The sequence below is a fragment of the Ovis canadensis genome, chromosome 24 (assembly GCF_042477335.2).
Source record: "Ovis canadensis isolate MfBH-ARS-UI-01 breed Bighorn chromosome 24, ARS-UI_OviCan_v2, whole genome shotgun sequence".
NCBI lineage: Eukaryota > Metazoa > Chordata > Mammalia > Artiodactyla > Bovidae > Ovis > Ovis canadensis.
The window spans coordinates 57263778-57284474 of NC_091268.1; the positions used below are offsets into that span (position 1 = coordinate 57263778).

Here is a 20697-nt window from a genome sequence, read left to right on the forward strand (position 1 = left end):
GTATGCAGGTCAAGAAGCAACAGTTAGAACCAGACAGGGAACAATGGACTGGTTCCAAATTGGGAAAGTAGTATATTGGTCAAGGCTGTATACGGTCACCCTGCTTATTTAACTTACATGCACAGTACATCATGTGAAATGCCAGGCTGGAGGAAGCACAAGCTGGAATCAAGATTGCTGGCAGGAATATCAATAACCTCAGATACGCAGATGACACCACCCTTATGGCAGAAAACTAAGAGGAACGAAAGAGCCTCTTTATGAAAATGAAAAAGGAGAGTGAAAAAGCTGGCTTAAAACTCAACATTCAAAAACTAAGATCGTGGCATCTGGTCCCATCACTTCATGGCAAATAGATGGGGAAAGAATGGAAACAGTGAGAGACCTTATTTTTTTTTTTTTTTGAGCTCCAAAATCACTGCAGATGGTGACTGTAGCTGAAATTAAAAGATGAAATTAAAAGACACTTGCTCTTTGGAAGGAAAGCTATGACCAACCTAGACAGCGTATTAAAAAGCAGAGACATTACTTTGCCAACAAACGTCCATATAGTGAAAGCTGTGGTTTTTCCAGTGGTCATGTGTGGATGTGAGAGTTGGACCATAAAGAAAGCTGAGTGCTGAAGAACTGATGCTTTTGAATTGTGGTGTTGGAGAAGACTCTTGAGAGTCCCTTGGGCTGCAAGGAGATCAAACCAGTCCATCCTAAAGGAAATCATTGGAATATTCATTGGAGGACTGATGCTGAAGCTGAAACTCTAACACTTTGGCCACCTGATGCGAAGAGCTGACTCATTAGAAAAGACCCTGATGCCGGGAAAGATTGAAGGTGGGAGGAGAAGGGGACGACAGAGGATGAGATGGCTGGATGGCATCACCTACTCAACGGACATGAGTTTGAGTGGACTCCGGGAGTTTGTGATGGACAGGGAGGCCTGGCACGCTGCAGCCATGGGGTCACAAAGAGCCGGACACGACTGAAGGACCGAACTGACTGAATAGACGGACCCAGTTTCAAAAGTCACATAACATTACCGATCAGATCAGGAAAAAGGGTGGACCCCTGCCCACGTCACCCCGTTCCTGAAACAAAGGCCCAGAGAGGTCACTGGTGTGCTCACCACCCTGGGTGTGCTGGGCTGCCCTGCCTTGTTGCACGTTATCTCCGTGTTTCTAAACGGCAGACGCTTTACTTTGTAAGTTTCATGACTCCCCTCCCCCGCCCTTTTTTCTGTTTTTAACCTTCCATCTTCCCGCCCGAGAGGGGCTTGGGGGGAATCTAACCTCCCATCTTCCTGCCCGAGAGGGGCCTTGGGGGGAATCTAACCTCCCATCTTCCCGCCCGAGAGGGGCCTTGGGGGGAATCTAACCTCCCATCTTCCCGCCCGAGAGGGGCCTTGGGTCCCCCCTTGCCTTTCAGTTCAGCCGCATCACATCCTCCTTCTGAGGGAAACGGCGCCGAGTGCTGACGTGGCCGTGGCTGGGAAGCTCAGCACGGCCGGGCGGACTGTCACCCAGACGCCACCTGTCCCTAGGCCTGTCTTCACCGTGACGAGGGCTCCTCAGTCCTGGTCTTCCCGGGTCTGAGCCCGCTCTGTGGCTTTCACGGGCACTTGGGGGCTGGGCCCCCTGCCGCTCCCGTGTCCTGACCTCCTCCCCGTCCGAAGCCCACCAAGTGGCATCTGCAGCCCTCAGGGTGTGTTTGCAGTCTGCTGCAGGTCCGTCTGTCCAGCCTCACCCCCCGGCTTCCGGGAGGCTTCAGGGGCCTGCCCCAGCTCCGAGCCTCTGAGCACTGCCTCCTGCGGTGAGAGGATGAGGCCCTGTCCTACCGGATGGGTGTCCGCCAGACTCTTCAGGAGCCTCTTGCAGTGAAGCTCCTCTGGGGTCTGACTGTGCACCACCCAGTCTTCACAAGACTCCTGTCAACTCAGGTGGGCTGGAGACCCCCAGCCTGTCTTCACTGGGAACTCCATCCGCCCCCACCTGCCCCTTGGACGGCTGGCCCCACCTCCGGCCGCGCTGGGCTCCCAGACAGTCCCGGACTGAGGCCCTCTGTCCTCACTGCACTGAGGCCGAGCGAAGCTGTCTCCAGGGCTTACCTGCTGCCTAGCTCTGGCCCCCTGGGCAGCTCTGCGGAGCTCAGGGCCTTCTTGGTGAGGCTGTGTGCTCTCTGCGGGGTAGGAGATGTCCCCCAAGTGTGCCCCTTCAGCGTGGCCATGACTTTGAGGAACGGAGGGGACGTTGCCCTCTGGGGAGGGGCCTTCCATGGCTGAGGGAATCTTCCTCTGAGTGTCCCTCTCCGCCCAAATTGGGGGTGACTCTGGATCCGGAGAGACTCTTACTGGGGGGAGCATGAACCTAAACACGTGTAGCCACCACAGCCTTGGCCCTGCTCCCCCCGGTCACCCCCAGAGCAGGCCCCCCCGCTCCCTTCTCCTTCTGTGTCCAGCTCAGGGAGTTCTGACACACGGGGAAGCTCTGGGTGGGGGCTCAAAGGCGCTGTGCCGGAACACCGCAGACGGGGCGGCTGAGACGCAGGCTCCTCCCTGTGTCCTGGGAGCTGGAAGCCCAGGCCAAGTCTCTGGCGGGTCCTCTCTCCCACCTTGCGGATGGCTGTCTCCTCCCCGAGTGCCCACGTGGCCCCCATCTGCGTGCCCGGGACACTTGCGGGGACAGCTGAGGGGCTGTGATTTCTCTGCTCGAAGAACACGAGGTTCAGGCAAGCCCTCGGCCTGCAGGCTCCTCCGGGGCCCGGCCTGCCTGCAAGAAGCGCTCTGGCCCCCTGCGTCCGTCTGCGGGGCCCTGGGGGGCTGGGTCTCTCCAGCCACCCCTGGCTCAGCCCCAGTGCGTGCCAGCTCCTGCAGGTGAGCACAGCGCCCATGTGATGCCAGCTCTGGAGAGACGCGGGGAGCTGCACTCAGTTCCCTGGAAGCGACCACACCAGGCATGGGACAGGCACCCCCTCCTTCCAGGCCGGATACTGGTCATGCCCAAGGGAGGACAGGCCACTGGGCAGCAGGAAGTGAGGGACCCAGATGCCAGTGAGGCCCGAGCACATACTTGCCTCATCTTTATTGCACTTTTACCACATTGCAAACTATTCCAAGGAAATGCCTCGAAGGTAGCCAGCTGCAGGACTGGTCACACGTGCACCGGCTCCAGACAGTGCTCTGAGGACTGCGCGGTGCCTGGGGGACGGCTGGTCCTTCACTTAACCTGAAACCCACGCGTTGTCCATCCCTTGACGCGAGTCCGTGAGGGCCTCGGAAGCCTCCTGTTGCCCCGGGAAGCGAGGAGAGTTTCTGCTGCGAGCTTGGTCCAGAGTGGGAGCCCTTCTCAGGACCATCTGGACTGGCCGGGTGGCCCACAGTGTGGCCTGCGGGGTGGTCAGGGTCTGTACAGATAACGTCTCTATGTATGTACATTTACACCAGGTATAAATACAAAATCGTAAGTAAAGGCTTCTTTTCCATACAAAAGGGTGCTGGCCTGCCACCAGGCCGCCTCTGTCCGTGGGCACAGGGTGCGGCCCCGGCTGCCCGGGTCTGAAGCGAGCCTGTCTGCCCCGTGTGGGCTTGGGTCCCGGGCGGCTGGCCTGGCCGCGGCCCGCGTTCACTACCTGCCGGCCGCGGCTCTGCGCTCGGGGCCCAGGTCGTCCTCCACGACACTGTGCGGCCCGTCCTTCTCCAGGCAGACCCCGACCGCCCGGAGCACGATGCGCAGCCGCCGGTCCAGCGCCTCCAAGTGCGGCTGGAACAGCACGGGGGCCACGCGGTCCGCGAGCAGGGACTCGGCCATCAGCAGGCTCAGCCGGTGCTCCTCCTGGGCCAGGAGCTGCAGCCGCAGGTACGTGGACCGCCGGATCCTGCCGGAGACGAAGGTCAGGCTGGCGCCCAGGGCGGAGCCTGCTCCGGCCAGTTTCAAGGGCGCTGGGGAGGGTCCCACCCGCAGGGGGGTCTGGCAGGCCCCGTCCTTTCTGGCGGGAGTGGGGCGGGAGACAGCCGTGGCTTGGCTCCGTCTCTGGGCCAGGGGGACGCGGAGCAGGAGGTTGGGCCCTACGGCCTGTCTCCCTGGTTGTTAAAGGGAGGGGCTGGGTTCGGGAGTCACATGCGGGGAGCTTGGGGGCGGGGGCCTCGGGTCTTGCTCTGCTCGGTGGGGACAGGGAGCCGTCCCAGGAGGCACTGCGCCCGGCGGGGTGGGAAGGCTCGGTCCGGCCTGGGGTTGCGGGGAGGCTGGGCTGGGGCGTCTGCAGGGGCAGGGCCCTACCTGCAGCACTGCTGTAGGGGCACCAGGATGGACAGCTCGTCGTGAGAGTGCTTCCCAAACCTGGGGCAAGAAGGGCAGAGCTGGGGAGCGGGCGGGGGCACCTGGGCAGTGCTGCCAGGCTGCCCCTGGGGCCCGCCGGGGCCTGCCTCCTGCTGTCCCCAGCCCAGACGCAGGGCCTCGGGCGAGGCAGGTGAACACAGCCCGTCTCACCCTCTGGTTGCTGGACTGAGCGGAAGCTCGACAGCGAGAGGCCCTGGTCGGGCTGGGTGGACAAGGCCCGAGGGCAGGGCAGCCTCGGATCCAGCCGCAGGGGTGTCTTTTACAGCTGGGCGTGAGGGCCCCACACACTGCCCAGGGGCCCAGAGCTGACTCCCCCGAGGCGTCCAGGTACTTGCCGCTCTGACCCCCGGAGGGCCTGAGGCCTGCATACACGCCTGCTCTGGGGCCCTGTCCCCAGCTCACAGGAGCCCGGGCCAGGGCCCTGCGTCACCCCAGGGGGCCTCTGGGGGCCGGGCCGTCCCTCCCACGGAGCGCCCGCCCCCCGGTGTGTCTGGGCCGGGGCAGCTGGCCCCTCGCGGCGCCCGGGAGGACTCACCCTCTCCCGTTGTCCAAGTGGATGATGAATGTGTCATTCCCAAACTTCTCGAAGGTCTCGTAGTGATGGCGGTCCATGTTCCCTGTGGGGACCAGCCTGCTGGGAGCCTGCGTGAGGCTCGGAGGCGCCCCCCCCCCTCCCCGTCCGACCTCCGCGCGGGGAGCAGTGAGCATGAGCACGGCCGCGGCGGCTGGGCCTGAGCTGGGCGCTCGCTGGGCAGGCCAGGGGCCCTGGACGTACCCATGAGGAAGTCGAAGATGGTCATGTCCATGATGTCCAGGATGCGGCGGCTGCTGTCGTAGGGCGGAGTCTGCTTCACCTCCTCGCAGTAGTCAGGGTCCACCTCCCACCTGCAGGGGACCCGGCATCAGAGTGGTGGGCTCCTCTATGACAAGGAGGCCCAAACCACCTCCTGGGGCCTGGGGCTGCCCGGCTCAGGACCGCGGATCTATGGGGCAGCCGGGGGACCGCGTGAGAAAAGGTGTCACCGCAGAGCAAAGGATCTCTGTGGTGGGCTGAGGCTGCGTTAACGGGGCTGGGAGGAGCACGGGGCGGGGAGGCGACTAAACCACACCACCCAGAGGCCACGTGTGTGGACAGGCCGGGACAGCTCACTCGCGAGGACGTCTCCACAGCTGGAGGGACAGCGTCTCTCTCAAGGGGGGAAGGGATCTGAAGCCTCGTCCAGTTGTGGAGAGACCCGGGGGGGAGTTGGCGCCCAGTCCCTGCGTAAGGGGCCCTTTCTGATTATCTGCGGCCTCAAGCGCAGCCCTGCGGCTCCTCACACCGTCTGCTGTGGACAAGACCCTGGGGCTCGTTCTCTACAGCAGGTCGGGTGGGAGCCAGCCCTCCTGAGACCCCAGGGAGGCAGGACTCCAGAGTCCCCGGTCCAGCGCGCCCCCAACGCACTCTGCCTTCTTGCGCTTGTGGTACGAGCGTCGCCAAGGGTTCCGCCAGGTCTTCCGCTTGGCCAGGGACAGGTCGGGCAGGAAGGCGGCCAGTGAGCCCTCGATCTGGTCCGGCTTCCCGCACAGCGCGTGCTCCGTGGAACAGTAGTACGAGCACTCCCCGTAGAAACAGATGTTGTTGGCTGCGGGCGGAGGGGGCGGTCAGCGGGGGCCCCGCAGGCGGGGTCTGCGTGTCGGCACCAAGTCTTCGTCTTCCCTCCCTGGGCGGGGCCCGCCCACGGCCTCACCCTGGACCTCAGCCACCTGCCCCAGCCCCGCGTCGCAGACGGGGCCACACAGCTAGGGATGCAGAGCTCGGATCGGAGTCTGGGTTCTTCCTCATCACCCTCCAAACTAGGTCTGGGGTCTGTGGAGGTTCTGTTCAGTGGTTTGCAAAAGGCCCTCATTCCAAAGAGAGGCAGCATGGGGGAGATGCTTGCAATCATGACCGAATAAGCACCCAGTATTCGCACAAGAACCCTTCCATCTCAGTAATAAAAAGATAAATAACCCAATCTATAAATGGGCAAAGGAGTTCAAGGATCCTTCTCCAAAGAATATATAGTAATGGCCAACAAGCACGGGGAAAGATGCTGGGCACCGTGAGTCATCGGGGAAATGCAAATCAAATCCGCAGTTTCTCACCCACTAGGACAGTTTTGATCAAAAGAACAGATACCACCAGTGTGGTTGACGGTGTGGAGAAACTGGCTGCACCCTGATGCAGCTGTGGTGGGGATGTCAAGTGGTGCAGCTGCTGTGAAAACCAGTCAGAAAGCTGGACACAGAACCGGTGACCTGGCCACCCCACTCCCAGGCACACACCCGAGAGAAGGGAAGACACACGTCCACGCAGACCCTTGACGGAGGTGTTCCCAGCAGACCACCCCCGGAGGCAGCGTGGAACAGCACTTAGCCACAGAAGGAACGAAGTGGAACACCACATGGACGAGCCACGAACACTGTGGGCAAAGCCAGACACCCTGCGCACGAGACCCTGGCAGGGGACGAACTGAACGGGAGCTGGCGGCTCTCAGAGCCGAGAGGAGGGGAGGGGGTGGCTTTGAACAGTGATGGCTTCTTTCGGGGAGAGCAAATACCCTGGAATCAGTGGGGCCTGCTGCACAACACGGAGAATGCACTAAAAACCACTTAACTGCACATTTCAGACACTGGACCCAAGACGTGTGGGTCACGGCCCCACAGGAGCAGAGTCGCGAAGCGCCTCGTGCTGGGCGGCGGGCGTGTCTGAGCCTGCGCTTACCTATGGAACCGAGTTCTTGCGCTCCGTCACTGCCTTTGTTTGGGGGGGAAACAAGCCCAAAGCCCGTGGCCCCTCCGCACCGGCCCCGCCCTGACAACAGCAAAGCCTGCCCGCCCCCGCCCTGCACCTCAGGATCCTGCAGCGCTGCTGCAGACTGGGCTCAGCCTGAGGTCTCTTGTGTCGACATGATTCAATCTCAGTCCGTTTTCAGGAGGAAAATCCTCTCCGAGCCCTGGAATTCGTGTCTGTAACCTCTGAGCCTAAGCTGACTTTAGATGGAGTCAAGTGAAGAGAGGGGCATTTCCCGGGCCCACAGCCTTCTCCCCGTCAGAAACCCGGCCTGTGCGGGGCCGTCAGGGTGGGGCTCCTCCAGCCTGTGGCTTCTCACTGCTCCGCTCTGCAGCCCCATGGGGGGCCGGGCCCTCACTCCTCCGAGCCTCCGTCCCTGAACAGGGGGCTGTGCAGCTCCTGACCCAGGGAGCAGAGAGGACAGGCGTGGAGTGGCTGGGCTCAGGGAGGCAGTGCCTGTTCCTCTTGACAGTGATGCCCAGGGCAGCTCAGGGCAGCGGGCCAGACGGTGGGGAGGACCCGAGGACTCCAACGGAACAGGCTCCCTGGCCCCGGTCTCCGTGAAAATCAGGGGGTCCCAGCCTGCCAGCCTGAGGGTCCCGGAGAATCCAGGCCGGTTCCCCTGAATGTCTGGGGCTTTGCTGGCAGGAGGGGTGAGTCCTTGCCCATCTCAGAGGCCCCGCGGGTGTGCGTGGGGTGTCACAAGGGGCAGGGCTGCTGGGGAGGGGTCTGTCTGCTCTGGGAAACCCGTCTGGCCCCTGGCAGGAGTCTGGACACTGGCCAGAGTAGCAGAGGCCCAGGGACCACCCTGCCAGCCCCCAGCCAGTGTGGGGAAGAGCTGGCGTAAAGCTGGCTGAGTGGCGGGGAGGGGCAGGAGGGGCAGGGGGGCGCACGCCGCGCCCTCTCCCCCTCTGCTGCGCCCCCCCTGCGCACCCTGCCCGCCATGGCCTAGACCTGCACGGGAGGATGCGGGCTGACCCCGGGATGAGAGGCGCGGCGATGGAGTCACCGGGAAAGTGGGAGAAAGGTGTCACACGGCAGACGCGGGCCTGGCCGTTGGCCCCACTCAGTCCTGTGGTGACAGGGACTCAGCCGCCCCCTGCCTGACGCTGTCCCTGGCTGACGCTGCCCCCAGCTGGCTGGCCACTCCCACTTCCTAGCCCACCGGGCTCCCCAGCCTCTGCAGGCTGCACACATCTCCCCCATTTTGACGGACCCCAGAGCAGGGCTACTCAGGGCCCTGAGGCTGGAGGCAGTGGCGTGGATTGGCGCCTCCGGCAAAGTTCGGCCTTTGCAGCTTTTACATCCGCTCCGTGACAGGCGCAGAAATGCCAGCAAAGCAGAAACGCTCCAAACGAATCTGAACAGACCTCATTTTCTAGTGAGATCAAAGCTGGTTCCTGTTAGCTGCTGCTTAAGAGAAAACCAAACGCTTCCCAAGGCTTTCGGGGAGAAATCTGGCTGACGGAGCAGAGGCGGTGGGAACAGAAACAGTCTGGGCGGAGAGGGTGGGTGTCAGCGGCAGCAGGCGGAGCTGAGCCCCGAGCCGGCGGCTCCTGGACAGGGAGCAGGAGCGCATCCAGAGGGGCCCGGACGCCAAGCTGGGGACCCACAGGACCGGGAGAGTGGCCAGGAGCCGGGACCCCCACGGGTCCTGCCTCTGGGACTGACCAGGCTGAGCGACGGCGTGGCTCAGGGCGAGGGGGGTGTCAGCGCCCGCCGATGCCAGCATTGGCGAGGACGACAGAGACCCAGTCCTGGGTGCGAGAGCAGGGTGGGATGCCTGCATCTCAGATCACCCACCTAGACAGCAAGTGACTGTCTGCTGACAGTGGAAAGGAGCCCTTGCTCGTTTACAAACCTCCGTAAGACAACTAAGCTCAGGGAACACAGCAGGGGCGCAGCTAGGAGGCCCCTGGGCCCAAGCGGGAGACCCAGCAGAGAGGCTGCTTGATTCGTGTCCATTTCTTGGGATTTCAGACTTCAGTCCCTCCGCTTCCTTGCGACAAACTACTTTGTCCCTTCTGCTCGGGCTCATCGACCGGTTCAGAAACGAAAGAGAAAACATGGGACAGGCTGCAGAACCGGCGCTCAGGGAGACGCCGCGGCGGGAGAGACAGCTTCCCCGCGCCTCCCCGCAGCGAGGGGCTGGCGGGAGCAGCGCCGTCCAGACAGAAGGCGGGCCACGGCCGTCCTGGCGGGCACAGGGCTGGGAGGGGACTCTGAGGATGGACCAGTCACCTTCGCTGTGAGGATGCTTCCAGGTGTAGCGAAACTGCTCAGACTCCAAGTGGCAACTAAACCATTTAAAGCCGGGGTGTGGGGACGGGGGGCCACCGGGGGCTGGGTGAGGCTGCGTCCCCTGGACGTGACCGAGGTGGGCACACGTCCCACAGGCCTAGCCTCAGAGACCCTCCCAACAAGGCTCTAGCTCGGGCCCTCGGCATTGTCACGTGGGCCAGACACTCGTTCAAGGGGGATGGAGCCCTCTCGCCCCGGGGGTCCCGTCCTGCTCTCCTCTCTGTGGGCTCGGAGAGGAGGAACTGCGAGCATCGCGTGGCAGAGGCGGCCTTAATGAAACGAGGGCTGTGGGCCTCAGTTCTGACCAGCTCATCACGCGGCCGAGAAGCGCGCTGACCTCAAGGAAGGGGCTTCTGGGCCAGTGGATCTTTGGACTTGGCGAGTGGGTTCTGTCCGTGTGGACTGGCTGGGTGGGTGCCTGGCACGGCTGAGGCATCCCTGCAGGGTCGGGGGCCGGGGCCCTGCTCTGCGGGGTCTTGGTGGCCCAGCTGGGTCACTCTACTCCGCTGTGCCAGCGTCACTGGGACAACGCAAAACGCTCCAAGACGAAATGCAAGGGACAAAGGCCGCAGGATGTAGGAGGGGCTCCTCGGGGTCCAGTCTCAGGAGGGGTCGCCCGGCCCCAAAGGGGTGGTCAGGAAGGGAGCCCCGAGGATTAGCTCTGATGCAAGCGGGCAGACCACCCCGCTGAGCCTGACTCTGCTTCGTGTGTGTGCTGGAGGGTGGCACCACGAAGTCGGGACCTTATGCACCTGGAGTGGGCAGGGGCCCGAGGGCGGGGCAGTGCCAACCCTCCAGGGACCAGGGGAAGCCCCACTCTGTGTCCAGCGCTCCACAGAGGAGAGGGCGGCCGCAGGGCCCTGAGCCACGTGAGGGTCTTTCCGGGGTGTTTTTAATCTGGGGGCATCCAGAGAACAGAGGGCCGCTCTGGCTGCACCACCTGGAGATGGCTTCCCAGGAGGCTGGGAGTTCGCCCCAGCCGTTGGCAGCAGCAACATCACCCGCAGCCCAGGGGCGGAGTCAGGGACGGCAAAGACCACCTGGCAGCTCTGAGACTTGGGGCGACGCGGAGACAGTGCTGAAGCCAGGCCGCTCCAGGTGCAGGGGAGAGGTCACAGGGGCGAGGCCAGAGGGGAGGGGGCCACAGGGGAGGGGGTCACCAGGGAGAGAGGTCACTCAGGGAGGGTGGTCACCCGGGGAGAGGGGTTACCCAGGAGAGAGGTCACCCGTGGAGGGGGTCACAGGGGAGGGGGGTCACCCAGGGAGGTGTCACCTGGGGAAGGAGGGTCACCAGGGGAGGGGGTCACAGGGGAGGGGGGTCACCCAGGGAGGTGTCACCTGGGGAAAGAGGGTCACCCGGGGAGGGGGGTTACCCAGGGAGAGAGGTCACCCGGGAGAGAGGTCACCTGGGGAGGGGGGTTACCCAGGAGAGAAGTCACCCGTGGAGGGGGCCACAGGGGAGGGGGTCACCAGGGAGAGAGGTCACCCGGGAGAGAAGTCACCCAGGGAGGGTGGTCACCCGGGGAGGGGGGTTACCCAGGAGAGAGGTCACCCGTGGAGGGGGTCACAGGGGAGGGGGGTCACGCAGGGAGGTGTCACCTGGGGAGGGGGTCACCTGGGAAGGGGGTCACAGGGGAGAAGGGTCACGAGGGAGAGAGGTCACCCAGGGAGGTGTCACTCGGGGAGGGAGATCACCCGGGGAGAGGGGTCACCTGGGGAGGAGGATCACCCAGGGAGGAGGGTCACTCGGGAAAGGAGATCACCCAGGTAGGAGGGTCACCTGGTGAAGAAGGTCAACCGGGGAGAGAGGTCACCCGGGGAGGGGGTCACCTGGGGAAGGAGGTCACCAGGGCAGGGAGCTCACTGGGGAGGGGGGTCACCTGGGGAGATGAAGAAGGTTCTCCACAGCTTCTTGTCCCTCGTGACGTCCCGGATCTCCTTGGTCATGTTGACCAGCCTGCCGGCCACAGGAGGAACCCGGCGGAAATCCAGGATCCTGGTGGAAGGACAGGGAGCGGCGTCCTCACTTGAGGTCTCTGGGCGCTCCACCGCATCTGAATGGACCTGCTCTCCCGTCAGCCCCCAACCTCCACTCCTCCCCAGAAGCCAGGGGTCCCACCGAGCCCAAAAGGGGTCTGCCCTCTTCCGCAGAGCTGCCCCAGACCCGGGGCCACCAAGGGAAGGGCCGTTTGCGGGGCTCGCTATCCTGGGTCTTGTCAGAGAGGCTGACACCCCGGGTCTTCTGGCCCCTGTTCGGGCGGCCGGGCCACAGCAGCCCGCGCCAGCGGCGGCGGCGGCGCGGGGCGCCCGCGGGGCTCACCTGTCCAGGTGGAAGGCGGCGATCTCCGCGTTGTGCCGCTCGTAGTCCGAGAAGTAGAAGAAGTCGGGCGGCGTCTCCTGCTCCCTCGTTTGCCTGGAGAGAACGGGGCGGGACAGAAGCAGAGCAGGGAGAGGCCCTCCCAGTGAGGGTGCGGAGCTCGTGCCCGCCCCAAGGAGCCGACCGTCAGGCTCCCAGGAATCCTGGGAGTGAGTGTCAGACGTCGTCAGGGCAGGGCCCTGCTCCAAGGTGTCCGCTCCGCTATCCTGCCTTCCTGGAGTCTCCTCAAGCTCAGTCAGCCTCCCGCCCCCACCAGCCTGCAGCTCCCAGCATGAAAGGAGCCCTCAGTCAGAGGAATTCGGAGTTGGGTAAGAGCCCTAGAGTGTGCGTGAGCACCCTGAAGGCTCTGACAAGGCCTGCAGCCTCGCCCACGGGGCTCACAGTGGACAGCGGGCTCTGCACGTGTGAGCCCTGCCAGCTGAGCTCTCACCGTGGTCTGCTGCCTCTTCCTGGAGGCGGCTCTTCCCCAAGCCTCCCCTGACCCACAGTGAGCGTGGCCAGCCCGTCCCTCACATCCCGGACCCCTGGGAAGCCCCGCCGGGCCGGCCGCCCCATCTCCATGGGCGCATGTGGTGAGGGAGCAGAGCCTGGCCCTGCCTGGGCCCCACGTCCCCCCGAGGCGGGAGGACTGAGGAGCTCCGGAAGCCCGTGGCTCTGACGTCCTGGGCACCCCCGTGAGCAGCAGACAGCCCCCAACCCAGCCATGTGCCGGAGGCCACACGCAGGATGGCGCTGAAGAGCAGACGTCACCCTGCGAACGTCAGTCACCCTGCAAACACAGCGATGGCTGGTGTTTGACCTCACACGTGGGGACACCTGCTCCCTGTCTGAGGCCGAGCAGGAGTGAACACCCTCCCTCCCTGGATGAGATCCAGTGTGCTCCGGGCCCGCCTCCACCACCGGGACCCTCTCTCCAGGAGGCACCACCAGGCAGGAAGCGCAGCCCTCAAACTGCAAGATCTGCAAAGGTCACGACTCTTCCCCCAGCTGGGAACTTGGGCCTCCTGTGGCCTGGCGCACACCTCCCCTCGGGCGGGCTGGAACGCGCCAGCCCAGGAGACACAGCGCGTTTTCCTGGTGACGCTCCCCAGCCTGCTCCCCTGTCCCAGGCCTTCCTCCCCGGTACACAGCAGGGCTCGGCGAGAGCCCCCGGAGCCTCCCGACGGTCCTGCTGGCGTTCAGGTGCTGGGACCACACGGCCAACCTCGGGATGTGAGGCTCAGGCGGGCAGGGCGCACGTCCACCGGAGGGCACCTCACTCCCTGTGCTCTCAGAGCGCCTGGCAGGACACACCCCTTCCTCCACGCTTCCAGAATGTCACCTGAATCAGCCTTTCCAGGAACCAGCTTGTGACTGGCAACAGACCACTGCCCACAGTTCCAGCAGGGGTGACGCTGGCCAGGACAGGGCTCTGGCTGGGTCAGCCTGGCCTTGCCTGGGCCCTTTGTGAGAAGCACAGGGTACCCCAGGGACGGCTGCTGGTGGCCCAGGTGCAGGCCGCCTCGTCCCCGGGCGCGGGTTTCTCCGTCACAGACCCTGGAGGGGGCTGGCACTCGGGGCGCGGGCTGCAGGGCGCCCAGCGGAAGGGAAGGCCACACTAGCGGAGATCCTGAGACTTCATGGAGACCGAGTCCGCGTTTCTTGGTGGAAAACCCTGATTTTAAACGCTGGCAAGTCCGTTTTTTCAGAAGACGCTGTGGTTCAAACCAAATAAGTGTGGCTCCCTCACTGGAAGCCTCCCACAGCCCTGTGTCTGCAGCTGCTGGCGGGCTGGGCATTTCTGAGGCTGAAAGTGGCAGCTGACTCGAGTCCCTGGTTGAGCCGAGCACTGTCTACACAGCGCTGGTTCTCCAGAGTTTAGAAAAGGGGTGGTGCGGATTTCTGCAGACCCTCCGTGTGCCTGGAGCATGCAGACCCCAGGGCGGCCCCCTCCGAGAGGCGGCGTCTTCCAGTCGCCTGCAAACCCCACCCCACATGTCCCTGGCCTTCTATTTTTTCAGTCTGTTGTGGAATTAAGAATTATTTTTGTTGGAAAGTACGTCAGAACTCACTGCCAGCCTGTGGCCCAGAGCCCTTTAAAATCATGGGCTGCAGTGAGCCCCCCACCCCACCCCGGGGCTCCGGTCACTGACTCTGCTGGAAGCGGCCTGCACTGCCCTCCCCAGCCCAGCGCGGCTCAGCAGGACCTCCGACCTCAGCCGCCACCACCACCATCGCTTTGCCTTTGTTCCCTTTCCTTGACCTTGGCTCACCCCAGAGAGGTCACCTGGAATGCAGGTGGCTCTGAGCCCGCGGCTCTGGGAGAAGACCAGACACTTCCTGGAGGCTCTGTGACCAGGTTCCAGAACAGTTCCTTGTTCCTTCCCGTCTCCCACCTCAGGGTTTTCCAGTGACCTCTGTCGGGCCATCCACAGGAAGGCAGCTCTGCTTACCCCCTGCCGGATGCCCTTTCCAGCAGCCAGGCCTGAGAGGAGACCGTAGGGTTCAGGGCTGTGTGTGCGTTGGGGGCGGGTGGTGGATGCTGGCGTGTCCAGGGCCCCGCTGCTGAGCCGGGCCCAACCCGGGAGCGTCCGTGGGAAGCCGGGGCCAGGGCCGCCCCTCTGGGGAGACCAGGACTTCTTTCCTCGCCTGTCTGCCCACTCTACCGCCACTTCCCGGTTGCGCAGGGGAGCAGCAGGTGCTTTGGAAAAGTGCTGAGCCCAGTGCACCGGGCGGGAGAGTGGACTCGGCTGATCCAGGTCGCTTGGCAGCCTCTCTTTCCTTCAGGTGTGGGGGGAGGTGTGGGGCGAGGCCCATCACAGGCCTTTTCCTCGGAAGAGGGGCATGCGGACATGAGCAGGAGGTGCTGTCAGAGTGGGGGCCGGCTGGGCCCCCGGGCCGCACCCTGAGCTGGGGGGTGGAGATCAGCGCTCCTCCTCTGCTGACTGGGAGGGGCTGGGGCTTACGGCAGCCTCCCCCTGCTGGGACCAGGGGCCAGAGGAGCCTCCTGGGACCCACCCCCACGGGCAGCAGTCAGCACCGGGAGCTCCCACACTACCTCGGAGGTCAGCCCGGCACCCCGGCCTGGGGCCTGCGCGGCAGAGAAATGAAAGCTTTAGGGCTGACTTCTTGGTAAAACAGCAACTGGGGACTAAGGCAAACCATGGGGTTAGGTGGCCGCTGGAGTGAAAGAGGGCCTTGGCGATGGTGACTGGGGTGAGAAGGCGCCAGACAGGCAGGAGCTGGTGGAAGTGAGGAGGCCTTAGAGTGTCACGTGAAGCCCCAAGGCCACCGGAGAGCAGGCTCTGCAGGGCACCCCGACGCCTTCAGACCCCAGGCCTGTGAAACCCTGCCAGTGCTCCGGGCCGCAGGCGTGCCCCTCTCCCCTGCCGTTCCAGAGGACCACAGCCACACCGCTTCCTTTAGAGGGACTTCCCTGAGCTCAGAAGAAAGCACAATGATACCCGATTGTGGTTGTACAGACTAAAGTGAGACTGACTACTATGCTGACCTCCCCCAGGAAATCTGTGACCTAAATCCCTAGAACCTATGAATATGCTACCTTAGATGGAAAGAGGAACTCTCTTATGTGATCTACTTCAGGATCTTGAGATGCAGAGATTATCCTGGATTATCTCCACGGGCCCAACATCATCAAGAGTCTTTAAAAGAGGGAGGCGCAGGGAGGCGTGAAGGCAGGGGAGCCAACACTGATGGCTTTGAAGGCAGAGGCTCTGGGAGGGGACCTGTTGCCTTCTCCAGCGCCCCTCAGCAGAAAGCCAGCTCCCTCCAGAGTCTCTGGAAGCCCACAACCCACAGATCCATGTTAGATTCAGACCTCCAGAGCCGTAAGAGACCAGGGCTGTGTGGCGTTAAGCCGCTATATTTGTGATCGCTTTTTACAGCGCCATCAGGAAGCGAATACAGAATCTGGCCACACTGCAGCAGCACGAAAGACACAAGGGCTTAGCAACCTTGGAAAGGCTGTGGATTCGGTCTGTTTCCTCCAGATCTGGGCGTGCTGAAACCACCACACTGTTAAGAAATGACACAGAAGGTTTTGAGACAAGGCGCCTCTGTTTCCAAAGAAGCCTTGTGGGCCCTCCTTGGGCTGCACGATTCATCCTTGGGCAGCCTCTCAAGGCTCTGATCCTTGTCCCTGTTTTCTGGTTGTTTTTGATTTGGGGCTGAGAGGTAGGTGGGATCTTAGTTCCCCAAGCAGGGATCGAACCCCCTTCTCTGGGAGCATGGAGTCCTAGCCGCTGAACTGCCAGGGACGCCCCCTGTCCTTGTTTTAATGACACAGGTCGTCTGCAGAAACGCAGCTGGAAACGGCGGGCCCTGGTCAGGAGCTGGGGTCTGACCCAGTCCCAGGCTCTTCCTTCTGGGCCCCAAAGTCAGACATGCCTCCAGTTGTGGGGCCTGAAGATCCGTATTCCTCAGAGATCAGAACTACCTCCTGGCACAGTGAGGCTCGAGGGTGCTGGCCCCCAGCCACCTGGTCAGGTGTCTGCTCACAGAGGAGAAGGGGCCACAGCCCCAGAGGGTCGGCAGCACAAACCGTCCCCATGTCCCCAAGAAAGGTCCTGGCTCCCGGAGGAGGACGTGCGCCCCGGGAGGCGCATCTAGTTTCTGCGAGGTGCTGCCCCAGCCCCCACAGGCTTCACCGTGGTGCCCCCCAGAGCCGCTGCCGGACCACCGTCCCCTCCGCAGAGAAGCAGCCTCTGACTGTTCCCACTGTTAGCATCAGCATCTCAGCCTTCCTCAACTTGTGGGAAAACAGAGAACTTTTGCTTTGATTAAAAATAGAGCAAATTGGCAGCTCACGACCAGAATCTGTGAAGGGACAAAAGCCAGCGTCTGACTGGCTCTTCCTCCGAGCATAGTGCCCTGCGGCGCGCTTTCTGTGTGCACACTCCCTGGGTTGTGACGCGAAGTGTCCCCCACCCTGTAGACAGGACACAGCCAGTGAGGGCGTCCAGCTCGCGAACAGAGGGGCCCCAGTGCACGGGGCCCGGGGCTGAGACGCGAGGCTGGGGCTGCACTGGGCGGGGCGGGCCCCTCTGCACGGGATGTCTGGGAGGAACACGGCGGGGAAGCTCTGCCCACCCAGGCCCGCCCTGGCTGCCGCCCTCGCCAGGCTGACGGAGCGGGTGTGCCCTTGAAGCCCTTGTAGCGTGGCAGGTGCGATGGCTCAGGGGGGATGCCTGCAGGGGGAGCAAAGCCCCACGGACCCTGGCCCCACCCCGCCAGCCTGTGCAGAGTGGGATGGGGCCACGCACTCCCACGCGGTGAGCGGGAGAGAGGGCAGCTAATCGTCAGGTCACACTCTGGAAAAAGAGCAACTGCGACCGCTCAGGGCACACACAGCCGTCACACGGCCTTCCTGCGTCCCGTGTGTGCTGAGGGCCCCGAGGTGCCTGAACTCAGCCTGGGAGCTGAGGCCCAGACAGAGGGGCCTGCCGCACACGGGGTGGGAACGTGGGCATCCCAGGGCTGGTGAGGCGGCGGCGGGTGGGGAGCCACCCCTGCAGGGCCCACTCGTCCGGGGCACAGCAGCGCGGGGCTCCCGCGGGCCTCCCCGGCCCCCGAGCCTCTTCTGTGGTTGATGAGTAAGCTGCTGATGGCAGCGCCGCCTCCGCGGAGCTCTCCGGGGCCCAGGGCGGCCGCCAGAGCTTGCGCCCACACGGGCTCACACCGCTGGGGCTCGGGTGCTGGCAGTCTGACTGGGTCCCCTCCCGGGTGAGGTGGCAGGGTGGGGGGAGTCCGCAGACCGCAGAGCCCAGCAGCTCCTGTCTCCCCACCGCCTCTGGGTAGGCCCCCTCTTCTTTCAGGCGCTGGGGCCACGGGGGGCTGTGTCCTGCAGTTCTGGGGAACAGGAACCCAAACTAGGGCCTGAGTAGGTCACATCCCCCCAGGGACTGGGGTGCGGATCACTTCAGCCCCATTCTGTTCTCTTGGGGGCATGGACCACTCCACCTCGTCCAAGACTTCCAGCTTTCTCAGGGGTGGGGACCAATCCCGCCCCGTCTAGGTTTCCCCGGGGTGGGGACCGCTCCGGCCCTGCCCAGCTTTCTCGAGGGTGCAGACCGCTCCGGCCCTGCCTAGGTTTCCCCGGGGTGGGGACCGCTCCGGCCCCGCCCGGCTCTCTCGGGGGTGCGGGCCGCTCCGCCCCGCCTAGGTTTCCCCGGGGTGCGGCCGCTCCGGGCTGAGCATCTTTCTTGGGTCCCAGGTCTCCCTCCGTCACATCCCCACTCTGGTTTCTCGTGTCCACACCAAGGACACACGACTGCACGGCAAGTCTGCTCAGGAGCCCAGGCGACCGCCTCGTCCTCAGGCCCTGACCCTCCACTTCCGTGAAGACCCTGCTGCTGACCAGGTGGTGCCCTGGGGCAGAGGCCGCCTCAGGAAGAGGCTCCGGCTCCCGACGGGGGCCAAGACCGTGGGGAGACCTTGCTTCTTGCCAGACGCACCAGGCGGGCGAGGGAGCAGAAACCAGCCTTCCTGTCCTGAGCCTCCCTGCCACTCACACAGCAGAAGGCAGCCACCTTGTCATTAAGGAGATATATTAAGCTGTTTAATGTCAGGTTTCCAGCGGCAGATGTTCGGGGCGGGCGGGCAGGCCGCTCCCTCAGTAGCTCCTGCTAATTCTGGCCCTGAGAAGGAAATGGCAACCCACTCCGGCGTTCTTGCCTGGAGAATCCCAGGGACAGGGAAGCCTGGTGGGCCGCCGTCTATGGGGTCGCACAGGGTCGGACACGACTGAAGCGACCCCGCAGACTTGGCAGCAGCAGTGGGGGTGGGCATCTGTTTGGGAGAAGGCACTTGTCTTAGAACCTCGGGCACCTGCCGTCCACTCCTACCACCCTATTTCTCTGTCGGGGAGGATTTTCCTGGAGGCGCGGGCCTCAGGATGACCAACCCGAGGACGGGACTCAGGCACAGAGCAGCCGGCCCCCGGCAGGCCACGTGGCCAGAGCGTCAGGGACCAGCGCTGACTGGCCGCTGTCAGGGGTCCCAAGGAGCTTTCACCCCCGCCAATCCCGCCCCCCGCTCAGGGTCTCCAAGAGACAGCTCTTCAAAGTGGGACACGGGACGAGATGCTCACTTATGGTTGGGTAAAATAATTAACTCAGAAGACACTCAAGTGTCTTAAGGTGGATTTCATGCAAACCAATCTGAAAACAAATCAAAGGTCTGTGACTGTGAAGCAAGTCTGACGTTAAAAGGGACGGTAGCGACACTCGCTTTCCAGAGCAAAGGGGTGGGGGTGAGGGGGCAGATTTGCTTGAAAGAGGAAGCTCTACTCTGCTCTAAACACTGTTCTGCCAGCTTGTCCAGGGTGTGAGGACGTGACTAAGGAATGGAATTGAGGGTGGAAATGAGCGCTATCCCCGGCAACCGTGCACACCGGCCCCCAGCTCTCTTCTTTCTGTATTTAAGCCCCTGTTCCTCATCTTTTTATTCAAGGGAAGAGAAGACGCCCCTAGCCTACTACACTGTGGAGTGAATATTTAGCACCAAGGCGGCTGCTGTGATGCTGCTGCTCTTCCCTGGCACAGGGGGTAGAGTCTGGGCCATCCCTAAGGCCTCTTAAGAGCTCAGGCCTGCAACATTTCCTTTCGGGGCATAAGGAACAGCCAGCTGATCAAACTGCTCTTGAGACGCCCAACGTGGCCTCTTTCCCAGCATGGGGGAACCATGACCAGAGTCTCTTCCCTCCTTCCCATCTTCTGCCCCTTTCACGAGAGCACAGTGACGACCCCCAGGGAGCAGAGCCCAGAGACCCGAACACCAGACAGAAGTACAGAGAGACTCCCGCGCCGCCGTGCAGGAGGGCGTTTCCGGAAAGAATGACTTGCTCGCTTTGATTTGAACAAAGGGGACAGTCTTTTCCAGAAGCTCCCAAGGAAACGTGCCGTGGCCCACTAGGGCGGGCGTCCTAAAGGAGCTGGGGGGCCTGGGAGACAGCACGGCCCCCACCTGCTCGACGGGGGTGGCACAGGGCTGGGCTTTCCCTGTGTACCTGCCTCTCTGCCAACCTTACGGAATCAGTAACCACTCCAGACTCCCAGCGGGAGCAGGAGAAGACAGTGGACTCCTGCGGTTACCTGACTTACGCCATCTGGGCCACGGCAAGCCAGCAGGCGTCTGTGGAGCTGGAGCGATGGTGCCCCGGCCCCTCAAGCCCGTGGACCGCAGCGGCCCAGCACAAGGGCTGCGCCAGCCACCAGGACCCGGGGCGGCCCCTCCACTTGGCCTCTGCTTCCCGGGGACACTGGACGGGCCACATAGCAGCCCCTCAGCACCGCACCCAGGGCTCAGTGGGGGTCCCGTGAGGCTGCAGGCAAACCGCAGGGCTCCGGGCAGCCTGGCACCCAGGGCAGGGGTGGGCCTCCTGGGGGTAAATGCAGGAAGGGGACCCGGGTGCCAGCGGCCCGCTGAGGCGGGGCGGCCAGGCTGGCCTGGGGGCGGGGAGGCTGGGCCCCAGCGAGAGGCAGCCTCCCGCCGGCACTGAGTCTGCTGCTGCTTATGCGTGCCCCTCGGCTCCGAGGAACCCGGGGCCTCCGGACAGCTGCTCAGGGCTGCACTCTCTGGGAGGGGCTCGCACGCGCATGCTCGCGCGCACACGCGCCCTCTCCTTCATAAAAGGAGCCTGCACACCTAGAGTCCCCCCGTGTGTGGTGCCTGGGCCCCAGCGGAGACCCCGGGCCCAGGGCTCCCCGGCCGGCTGTGCCCGACAGGCTGGGACCTGACATCCCGGACCCTTGGGCCCCAGCAAGGCCTGGCCGGCCGCCTGCTCCCGATTCACATTTAGACCTCGGAGCCTCAATTTCCTCCTCCTTGAAGGAGAGCTAGTGATAAAAATAAAACCACCTGGCATATCAGTGACAGGGTCC

The 20697-nt window shown here is 63.5% G+C and overlaps 1 protein-coding gene across 1 annotated transcript in view; it reads right to left on the reverse strand.

Moving 5' to 3' along the window:
- Positions 1–3056: 3056 nt before the first annotated feature.
- Positions 3057–20697, reverse strand: part of FAM20C (FAM20C golgi associated secretory pathway kinase) — a 32892-nt gene continuing 15251 nt past the window's right edge. Inside the window, exons 4-10 of the mRNA XM_069571089.1 lie at positions 11762–11854; positions 11322–11437; positions 5770–5950; positions 5101–5210; positions 4861–4942; positions 4266–4325; positions 3057–3864 (exon numbers count right to left, since the gene is read on the reverse strand). Of these exons, the coding sequence (XP_069427190.1) occupies positions 3615–3864; positions 4266–4325; positions 4861–4942; positions 5101–5210; positions 5770–5950; positions 11322–11437; positions 11762–11854 (892 nt within the window). The 3' untranslated portion in view covers positions 3057–3614. The remainder of the gene's footprint in view (positions 3865–4265; positions 4326–4860; positions 4943–5100; positions 5211–5769; positions 5951–11321; positions 11438–11761; positions 11855–20697) is intronic.